This window comes from Cornus florida, unplaced genomic scaffold, assembly GCF_030987335.1.
Source record: "Cornus florida cultivar Cherokee Brave unplaced genomic scaffold, ASM3098733v1 CherokeeBrave_3.0.0_Hap2_Chr01, whole genome shotgun sequence".
NCBI lineage: Eukaryota > Viridiplantae > Streptophyta > Magnoliopsida > Cornales > Cornaceae > Cornus > Cornus florida.
Window position 1 is genome coordinate 106,047,632 of NW_026775571.1, and position 11,245 is coordinate 106,058,876.

The window sequence follows — 11,245 nt, forward strand, 5'->3', positions numbered from 1 at the left end:
AATATCAAAATATCAATTTACCAAAAAAATATATATATATATATATATATATATTAGAAAATATCAAATTGAATACATACTTTATCTATCTTGACTTGACTAACAAAACACTCTGCTTCGATCATATTCCGAAAAACTAAACCCTAATATTGTAATCAAACTCTCCCCAATATAAACTTGCACAAATTCAAACCCTAATAACTCCGAATCACAAAACTTTCAATCGCGAAGCTCATCGCCGATCTTTCCAAAATTCAAATTCCATTTTTGCTTTTCCTCAGCTTTCAATCACAGATTCAATTACACGGTTTTGAAGCTCACTGAACCAATGCTTGGTGGATTATACGGAGATCTCCCTCCACCTTCATCCACAGATGAAGAAAGAACCACCAATTCGTCCAATGTGTGGTCGAGCAGCGCCAAAATGGCGCCAGCAACTCTGCGCAAACCGGCGTCGTCCTTTGCGCCGGCCCAAACGATTTTGAAATCTCAAAACAAGCCCAAGACCCTAATTTCAGCGCAGCCAAAGACTGTTGTTCCGTCGGTTGCAACGGTAACGACGGTGGTGGCCGATGACGGGGCGAGGAGCCCAGCTTTTCAACCGGCACTCGTCGGGGTCCAATCGACGGTTTTTGAGGAATATGACCCGGCGAGGCCTAATGATTATGAGGACTATAGGATAGAGAGGAAGAAGAAGGCAGTGGAGGCGGAGATGAAGAGGGCATTGGAGAGGAGGCGGCAGGAGGAGGAGGAGAGGGAGAGGGAGAGGGAAAGGGAGAGGGAGAGGGAGAGGAGAGAGAGGGAGGTGGCGGAGAAAGAAAGAGAGAGGGATCATGGGGATGCGAGGCTGAATATCTCCGGTGAAGAAGCATGGAGAAGGCGTGCGGCGATGAGCGGGGCGGTGCCAAGGTCGCCGTCTCCGCCATCAAGTGGAGATGGTTTCAGTATAGGGAAGTCCGAGTCGGGTGGGTTGGGCGTTGGTGCAGGTGGGCAGATGACTGCTGCACAAAGAATGATGGCCAAAATGGGGTGGAAGGAAGGGCAAGGGCTTGGAAAGAAGGAACAGGGGATCACGACCCCGTTGATGGCCAAGAAGACTGATAGAAGAGCAGGTGTTATTGTCAATGCGAGTGAGTCTAAGCCTGAGAAGAAGGTGAAGAGTGTGAACTTCAATGGTCCTCCAACTCGGGTTATGCTGCTCAGAAACATGGTATGCATGATACTGATTTTTCTATTAAACTTGCCAAGTCAGTTCCTGCCTTTGAGCTATTTGAATGCCTTTTCGATATTCAATATCCCATTTTTGTAATAAAGGATTTGATAGGCATAATTTGTTGATTGTATAGAATGTTGTTACTACAACTAAATGGTTCTGGTTTCTTTCTTACCCTTTGTTTTTGTTTCCCATGTAAATGCAGTAAACTGGTTATATTTCCAAATTAATGTATTACAAAATTTTGAAGTCCCATAACAAAAACACTCAATTTCTTAGCAGAATTTACTTAGAAGAGAATGAGAACTTTGTCTAATGAAAGAGTAGGTAAGACTAATACTAAATAAGGTGAGAACATTGTGAACCATCCACACCAAAACGACCGAAAAATAACATTGAATATGAACTGCAAAGGCCGATGATGAGGGCAATGAAAAGGCTAACAGAGAGGCCAACTAATTATTTTATCTCATTTGGTTCCAAGGCTTCCAAAGGCTTTGCATGCCTCATTTTGACCATCGAAGGTCTATGAAATCATGAGACTTAAGGATAAAACATGTTACTTTAGTTGCATCTTCCCAACCAATATGCACCAATATGCATGGAATAAATATAGGTAATTAGGCATTGCCCCAATGATACAGTGTCAAAGAGAATGGAGAAGTTATAACCCTTCCCTTGATTGGATGTTGAGGGAGGGAAAAGAGAGGAAAGGAGTAAATTCTTCTTTACTTGTTTTAATTATTGAGGGAAAAGAAGGAAATTATTTTTCTCTAGTAGGAAAGGCCAGAACATTTCTAAAATGGAACGAAAAAGAAAGTGACAAGGGAGCAAAACAATCAGCCACTGACTTTCCTTTCCTTTCCTTTCCTTTCCTTTCTTCTAAATGCGCACACTTTTGAGAGGACAAGTATAGTTGGCTAGGAGTAATAAAGAACTCTCGTTTTCTCATTAACTAGTTTCCTTCCCATTCCTACTTAAACTTCCAGACAATTGTATAAGCATTTCAATTCCTCCATCTGCTTTCGTTCCTCTTCAATCTCCTCCACCTAAACGCACTGGAAGAATTTTCCCGATCCCAATATTGCTTTGATTCTTTTGTGGGAACTATCAAGAATTTAAGATTGAAATTTATATTGCCCGAGGAAGGAGGCTTTTGTTGGTGAACATTAATCATATGCCTTGGAAAAATATAAACGTCTAATAACTTACAATGATGAAGCTAAGAGGACAGTGAGGACTTTAACACTTTTCTATTTGTTCATTTATAACTGGTAAAGCTCATCACATCTCTTCGCTTTGCACATGTTGCTACTCCTAAATCCATGGGGAGCTCTCAAGAAGTTGTACTTTTGTAAAAGCTAGTATTAACAACACAAACTCAATTCCTCCTCCTCCTCCTCCTCCTAGGTTACCAGTAACTGCCGTACTTGTCTTGTCAATTCAGTGTATAGTTCTAAGCATCTTATTAAGTAATCTATTCATGGTAGCCAAGCAGGAGTTTGAAAGCATAAAAATTTCTTATACACTTTGTTTTGGATATGATCAATTTAAAATGCCATTTTGTTATTAGTTTTACATGTAAAGGTATCAGACCTTACCTTGTTCAATAAGTAGTGACAGGTGGAACTTAATTTTTTTTTTTTGGGTAAATAGGTGGAACTTAATGTTATGTCAATAGGACTTTTATTTAAAATTTTTGTACAAAACAGAGTTTTTATTTTTTATTTTAGTTGGTTTATATATTTCAAAAGTTTTTTTAGTTAGTTGACTTACCTCAATCAAAGGTTTTCTCGAAATCTCAAAGATTCGGTAAGGATATAAAGGTAAATTCAACTCTCAGTTGTGCACTCACCAAATTAGGGGTTTTATGATCATACATTCTTATTTTGATTCATGTTTTGGGTTCGTCATAACCATATTTTGATTCATCTTTAAAAGTAGTATTGGGTGCATAAAAAACTGTTTTGGATAAAAAATTTGGAAAATCCAAATTGCAGGATGTTTGATTGATCGACCTTGATCTTGGATCAACTGAACTGTGCATATGGCAGTTTCAAAAGAGGTTTTAAACTCTTAAAACCCTAATACTTTCATCCTCAAAAGTCTATATGGAGACCATAAATATATTCAGAAAAATACACCAAGCATTAAGAGGCATCTTGCAAGCATTGTGAGTGCATCTCAGCAATTAAAATTGCTAGAATTTTATTTTTTTCATTTATCGTCATATCATCTAGATGGTGATTGGTGGCTTTGATCATCTACAATCCTAGTGCATCAAAGTGTTCACGACGATTCATTCACACAATCAGAAGCTTGGACAACTAGAAGATGATATCAATCACAAGCTGAAGAGTGAATCTCGTGGAGCGAGAATGTTTCATGATTTTTGGTTATTGTTATTGAAACCTCGCCTAGATTTTCAAAATAATGGTCAAGGTAGCACTGCCAAAGCAACTTCTAGGCTGTCATTGGCCTAGATGAGCTACATAGCACCTATAATTGGCCTTGGTAGTTTGTCACACCAAGGCAGTTGCTTACGTGTGTCTTAGCAACAGCCAAGTTTATGGTGTGAGATACTTGGTTGGGCCGCCAAATAGAAGGTCCTTTTTCTATTTTTCATTTTCAACAAGTTTCTATTCAGGTTCCTGGTTTTCATTGTTAAAGTTAATTATATGCATGAAATGACTTGCATTGAGTTATTCCTCCCTCCAATTTTCTGGTGCTTGCCAAATATATTTGTGAAAATTTGTAAATTAGATTTACTTTTGTTTTTATTGCCTTGATATTGCTTAATTGTCTTGATCATTTGGCGGGGATTTGTGGATGAGTAGGTGGTTTCTGTTTGAGTTATATAACAATTTGAACAGCAGCTTGCAACTTTGACTAGAAAAATTGAGCATGTTGAAGTGTTTTAAAATTTTGACGCTTTATATTGATTTTAGAACTAAGCTGTGGATCATTGCTTAAATTCCAAAGTTAGAGTTTCTCTACCAGTAGTTGATTAAAGTAAAATTTGAACTGGAAGTCTGTTCTATTGTTATAAAATGTACATAATTTGATTACTTGAAGTCTTGAAGTGTGATCTGGAATTTAAGATGCATTTATTAATCTGCGGGAGACTTGGAACTAAAAAAACAGACAACATTGTGCACTTGTGTTTAAAACCTTCATTATATCGTTTTCTTTCCATATCGTACCCAGGTGCTAATCGTCCATCCATGTGTTTTATATGTCAAAATTAGTTATGAAATTTTCGAGCAAGCCCCCAAATTATATGGTTTACACTTGCTGGAAATTATTGAAAATAATGGCTAAAATCTGGCATGGGCTGCACTTCTCATCACCATGGTTCATGCCCCACCATGTTTTGAGGGATTAGTGTCTTGTTAGGAAGTCATCAGCTATTAATAGTCCATCTGTATTATGTTGCTTAGCTCCATTGAGGGTTATGAATAATGAAACAAGGATTTAGGAGCTATTTTTGTGATGCATTGTCCTGGATGTGATGATATCAGGTATGGCCTTCATTTATCTAGTGCATTACTGATACATGCTGGCATTTCTTTACGGCATTTTGCATGTATGCCACCTCCATTTTTTTAATTCGGCGTGTCTTTTTTTAATTACATAGATGGTGAATGAAGCATATGGATATTTGTTGAGCAAATTATTCCTGAGAATTTAAAATCTTGGCCATTTTGTGTATTTCAAAAAATACACTCCATTTGTTGAAATTGCAATCCTCAGTTAGTGATTTCTTCTGATAACTAATTTTAGCAAATTAAAGGAAGAGGAAGCCCCTGAGTGAAGTCATATAGCCGGTTTCCTGGTGTTTCTAATGATGTGTTCTCTTTCCTAGAATTTTCATACCCTTGAGGCTGGCATTTCCTCTGATTTTCCGGTCTTTACCGATCACTATTCTAATGCATATGCCATATCACTAAAGCTTGGGCAATGTTAATTTGCAGAATATTTAATCTGCAATAGTATGGAATGCACCACCATTTGCATTTTAGACATGAACAAACAGTTTAACTAGATGATTTCCTTTCTGTGTTTTTGCTTACCACTTCCCCGTTCCTTTCTGGTGATAACTACTGCTTTATGCTCTCTTTGGCCAATGTGGTGGGTCTGAAGCTTGATGCGTGTGTGTATATATATGTATGTTTGTGTGCATATGTTCTTCTATACACTAAAAAGTTCTTTTAGAATACTTTGCATTGATGAATATGGAGAAGCTTGCTTTGTATACTTAGATGCTCTAATTGGGTCTTTCTACCAATTTCAGCCATTGATGGCTGTTGCATATTTCTTCCCCCACGCCAAAAAAAAAAAGAAAAGAGTTTTTATGTTTTCTGTAGAGTTCAGTGTTGGCATTTGTACTCCAATTCCATATGAGGTGTGATTATAAATGTAATATTAGTTTTGCATTTTTATTTATTTTTTATTTCCTTTGCTTTGTATCTTATTTTATTTTCCCTGGAAAATATAATGATGTAATCACGAATCTGTTTTAGCCTGTGTTTCTGGTGGCAAGTTTCAATGTCATATTCTTGGCATTGTTTCTTGTCTTAATTCTTCATGTTTGTGACTTTCATTCGAAGGAAAGGAACATGAGAATTGGTGACTAACAGTACTGGTTGTGCTTTTCCCTTGAAGGTGGGCCCTGGTGAGGTAGATGATGACCTAGAAGAGGAGGTAGGATCAGAGTGTGCCAAGTACGGAACTGTGACTCGGGTCCTCATATTTGAGATAACGGAGCCAAATTTTCCAGCTGAGGAGGCAGTTAGAATTTTTGTGCAGTTTGAGAGAGCAGAGGAGACAACTAAAGCGCTTATTGACCTCGAAGGTCGCTTTTTTGGGGGTAGGGTGGTTCATGCTTCTTTCTATGAGGAAGAGAAGTTCAATAAGAATGAGTTGGCTCCAATGCCGGGGGAAATCCCTGGCTACTCTTGAGAAAACAGTCATATTTGGCTTATTATGCATGTTGAAGAAGAATTTGAACTGCCTCATTTTGCATATTGAAGAAGTTTTTGAAATTTTGTCGGTGAATATGATAATCTAGGCAGTGATGCAAGTATATTCCGAACTCGGGAGTAAGATTTAGTTTCTGAATCTGGCTAGTTGGTAAGATCTAATTTCTGAATCGGGGTTGGTGGTCCAAATGATGCTTGTAATGTTAACAAACAATCATCAATAGCTTTGTTGAATGGATTGTGGCACTTGGTTGAAACACCCATCAGCAATTTGTGTACTGTGATCAAGTTCTCAGTTAGTGCAGTTGTGACAGTCGCTCTTTGGTTTTTTTTTTTTTGGGCGTAGTGCTGGTCCCACTTGTACAGATTTATTGCTCTCACTCATGTTTGTTTGTTGAAGCTTTTACTTTTGCACTACGTAATAATCACTTGCTGAGAATGTATTTGTCTTTATTAATGTTATAATTTTAGATTTATCTTTCACTAGGTTGGGTAGAATGCTAATATATATATATATATATATATATATATATATATTCGTTTTTTGGCAGACAAATATTTATGTCTTGTTGACAAGGAAACTAGATAACAAAGGTGGTTTGTTTCTATGTTTTGTTGTTTTTAGTACCTAAGATTTTTATCTTCAATTCTCTTGTATCAGTTTTTAATATTAGGGTTGTGGGTTGCTAGTAGATTCTTTTCTTAATATTCATTATTATTGGTCAATTGTACTGGGTTAAGTCCACAGCCAAAAGACTAGAAATAATATAATACATATATATATATTTTATGTTTAAAAAATTCAACATGTATACTATTTCTCTTCATATATATTTTCATTTGAATAATATAGAAGACTAGAAATAATAATAAGAAAATATGGAGTGTTGTAGAGAGATGTTGAGATTCAGTAAACATGTATTATTTAGGTGAAAAGTTATACTTACTAAACTTCTATCATTTATTGTAATGTATCATAATCGTCCTGATCCATGAAGTTTGAAATTTTGTCTGGGTACATAGTGAAAAATAGAGAGCACGGTAGCGGGCAACATAGCCTAAAAAATCCTTAAAATTGAAATTATAGAGTTTGGTATTTGAAGATTTAGGTACAGGGTAAGCCCTTTTTTTTTTTTTTTTTTTCCAGTTTTTGCAATGTGCTTCAATCAAGAAAAGAAACTGCTAACCCTGTTGCCACAATAGTCTTGAAAGATTTTTATTTAAATTATTACTATTACAATTACAGCAAGACTCTACCATGAAACTTTCCATGTGAATCTACAACTAACATAGAATCTTTCTTCAAATCCCCCTCCCTCCCCATGGGAAGAGTAGCATAGGTACTTTTTGAGATGTTTAGTAACTAGGCTCATTGGGGTATTTCAAGATCCGGTCTTCTGTCGAGTGCTTCTATTGTTGAACCATCTGGAAATGCATCTGGATAGGTCGCCAAAATCTTCATCTTTAGGCTCCTGAGTTAAAAAAAAAAAAAATCAAATCACAAAAATGAATCAAAATCTAAAATGAGAAACAATTGGTGGAATTCGTCATGGGGGAAGAGAAGGAGTGACAGTAAATGCAATTTATGGACCAAGCTCAGAAGCTACTAACAAACTTTCAAGACTGCACAAAGTCAACAACAACGAACACATGCATATATCTTGAAACTACTTCGAGACCAATTATCATCCAACCATCACGGCAGGCAACCGTTTAATCAAGCAGCACTAAATTTGTAATCAAGTACTCTGCTACAATAATGATGAAGGAAACTATAAGAAGTGATACCTCAGCTTCTGAAATATGTAATCAAGGTCTGACTTCATAGACTGTAAGAGACGTGTGTTTTTAGAGAAATCACTTGAAACCTCTTCAAAGCAATTCTCTGAGTACTCGTTAAAATGTGAAAGAACCGCATTGCTGTCCTGCAACCTTCCCAATCTGCAATTTGGCTCACAATAAAAAAAGTACAAGAAAAACAGTAGCAAACACCCTAGATTATAGTAGTAATTTTCACTTTTAAAATTTCCCCAACAATTAACAATCAAGTTACATCTATAAAACTAAATCTTTCTCTTACTTTATATAAGCTCTTTCCTTTCTCTTTCAAATTTCAAAACAGAACCTTACAGCAATGTTCACTATGGCCTTTACCAGTCGATCACAACAACTGATTACCAACGATTTGTAGTAAAATAAAAAATAAGTCGAGTGGAAATAGGAAAAATTAAAATACTTATCAAAAAAAAAAAAAAAACTAAACAAAGTGTCCTAAGTTCTTGATTAAAGATCTAAGCTTTAGAGAGTGAATCTTGTATTAGAATATGTTTAGGGTAGGTTTAGGAGTTGAAATTCTGAAAAAATAAAAAAGCTAGACAGAAGTGGTGCAAAACTCACTGAAACTGTTGTTACAGTACTATAACACCCATCACGGTCCATTACAATATTGTAACGACAGTTAGGGTAATGACTTTTTGTAGGACCAGTACGTTGGCTGTACCTGGTTCACCTCTTGAAGAAATTATTAAGTAATGACTGATATTTAAAACCATGAAGAAGAAAGTGCAATTAGCCACAGAAAAGACAATTGGTAAGCATGTTTCAGCCCATGTACTCTTACTTTTAAAAATCTATACTACAGGTATACACTGAGGACAAATAGATTAAGATATAATCCGAAAATTCTGTAATTTATGCACATTAAATATTTGAGGTGCTAAATTCTTTTGCCATAGATCAACAATAAGCATTATATAAGGTACAGATCCACATGCTTAGTAATAAATACAGGTATTTTACACCTAGGAATAGCGTTTAAGAATCACCCAAAGTGACTGGGCCTCGAATAGACAGCTTGACCTTGACGATACTATTTCTAAAGGCTGTTATGATGACGATAAGAGATTCACATATGAGCCAGATAAACAAGCATACGAAGGTTTTTTCTTGTGTAGGTACCATATTGGATGCTTAATTGGGAGACAGGAGGGAAAGATGGGGTATTAGCTGAATGAATGGGGAAAATAAGAAGATCGAAGGTTATGAGAAGCACAATGAAAAAGTCTTGTCTGGATCTGAGGTGTAGGAAGGTAGGGAATTGAGTATTAGGTACATCAAAAGATAATAAGAAGAGGTTATTTAGCTAATCTAACTTTGAAGATGTTCCACAACTTGGATCCCACACTTGGTTTCTCTAATAATGGTCCTTAAATCTTGCAATGCAATCCCAATTATCGAATGGATTGCTGTTCCTTTTAATCAAAATAAAGGAGACAATTCTACAATTTGGCCCATTGGGAGTATCCCTTTTTTTTTTTTGGAGGATGGGTCGGGGAAAGGCAGCCATCACCTAAAAGGCTAAAAGCAAGTCTAACTTCACTACTATGTTTTCTTTAATAGAGTCACATTAAATAGAAGATAGGTCTCTTCAAATTTGAAATTCTATCAAGCCAACAAATCGACATAAACAAAGGCTGTAAGGCTTCTTCAGCTCATGCTCAAACTGTAAATAGAGTAACAGGACTTAACCGAAAAAGAAGTTTCCAGCTACTTATTTGGCCAATGTCCAGCAAAATAACTTGTGTAACTTATTTGTGTCATTTTGTGATGCTTCTGCCTAAAGACAAGAAAAAAGATTGTCCTTTTATCGAATGAACCCAATAAATTTCAACAAATACATATAACTTATAAGAGATAGTAAATATAAACCATATACATTTCAGAGCTAATTCATTGTATGCTAGGAACTTTCTTCGTGATCTCGCTTTTTTGTTAAGTTTTGGGGTTTCTCTCATTTCCATGACAACAGATTCATCTATTCATTTTTTCCCCTTTAAAATTACAATTGCAACAATATTTTCCTTTTCAAAGCTTTCCTAGCAGTTGGATAAACTTGGATTGCACAAGTTCACCACTAGCTCATGGAGTACCAGATAATGAAAAACATTGCATTCAAAGTTCAAGCAACAAAACAAGGCACTACTAAACGACAACGTCTTGTTACCATTTGAATCAACCCTAGCATGACTATAGCAATTTACACCACAGTAATACAACGCGCAAGGACACAACTAAATACAGATTGCAGATTCACACAAAACCTTCGTAGTTTAACGATTCTAAGCAATCAAACCTATATACTTTATCAAATCCCTAGTTTCAATTACAATTCCTCTATTCAACAATAAAATGCAATTCAAGATATAAATACATAATATATATATATATAGAGAGAGAGAGAGTACATGAGGAGCTGTAATTGCTTGAGAGAATCTAATTCCTCCGCATCGATTAGGGTTTTGAATTCACGGGAGACCTCTTCGGACGCCTCTCTGATTGATTCTTTTTCCGATTGATCCATCTCTCTCTCTCTCTCTTTAGAGTACACTGCTCTCATTGGTAGTTTAACTATACCAGAGAGAGGATAAGAAAATCGTACAGCAAAACTCAAATTTGGGCTTCATGAGAGGCCCAGAGTTTTTGGGTTTTACACTGAGTTGGTTCGAATAAGGCCTGGGGACATGAAGAACTTAAACTCGATTTGTTTCGACTTAAAATATTTTTTCAAATTTTTTTTTTTATTTTTTAGGTAAAATATATTTTTTATTTTTATTTTTTGATATTTGGTAAATGTTTAGGTCGAATCCATTGGACAGAGTGTGTAAAATATTTTTATCAAAAATTGATTAATAAGCTATTTTTGTTAAATTTTAATATTTTTTTCTTTGTTAATATTTCACGACAACCAATTAACAAAAAATTTTGAATTCTAGAATGGTTTGAAACTCTAAATAAATGAAATTATCTGCATTACATGCATCAATTTAACCGCATATTTGACAAGACTCTAGTGATTTAAGTACTCATCAATATATATTTTTTTCTTTATTTTCTCTCTCTAATAATCACGATGATGAGTTATAATCAATGACTAATATGAAACAATTCTGCTAATCCCGAAAGCAACTAACAAAATTGAATTAATTTTTTTTTTTTCAATTTCACTAATTTCAATTCCAATATTCCAAATCCATGCAGCCGAACATAAATT

General features: G+C 35.6%; 2 protein-coding genes across 2 annotated transcripts; one reads left to right on the forward strand and one right to left on the reverse strand.

The window, feature by feature from the left end:
* The first annotated feature begins 80 nt into the window (after positions 1 to 80).
* Positions 81 to 6,678, forward strand: LOC132311993 (DNA-damage-repair/toleration protein DRT111, chloroplastic-like). The gene is made up of 2 exons (XM_059810195.1): positions 81 to 1,210; positions 5,879 to 6,678. Exons 1-2 carry the CDS (start codon positions 329 to 331, stop codon positions 6,173 to 6,175), a joined length of 1,179 nt encoding a protein of 392 aa, XP_059666178.1. The 5' UTR covers positions 81 to 328; the 3' UTR covers positions 6,176 to 6,678.
* Positions 6,516 to 10,611, reverse strand: LOC132312000 (kxDL motif-containing protein LO9-177). The gene is made up of 3 exons (XM_059810207.1): positions 10,440 to 10,611; positions 7,984 to 8,136; positions 6,516 to 7,667 (listed from the first exon to the last, which is right to left on the reverse strand). The coding sequence occupies exons 1-3, from the start codon at positions 10,589 to 10,591 to the stop codon at positions 7,565 to 7,567; spliced, it is 408 nt and encodes a 135-aa protein (XP_059666190.1). The 5' UTR covers positions 10,592 to 10,611; the 3' UTR covers positions 6,516 to 7,564.
* Positions 10,612 to 11,245: the final 634 nt, after the last annotated feature.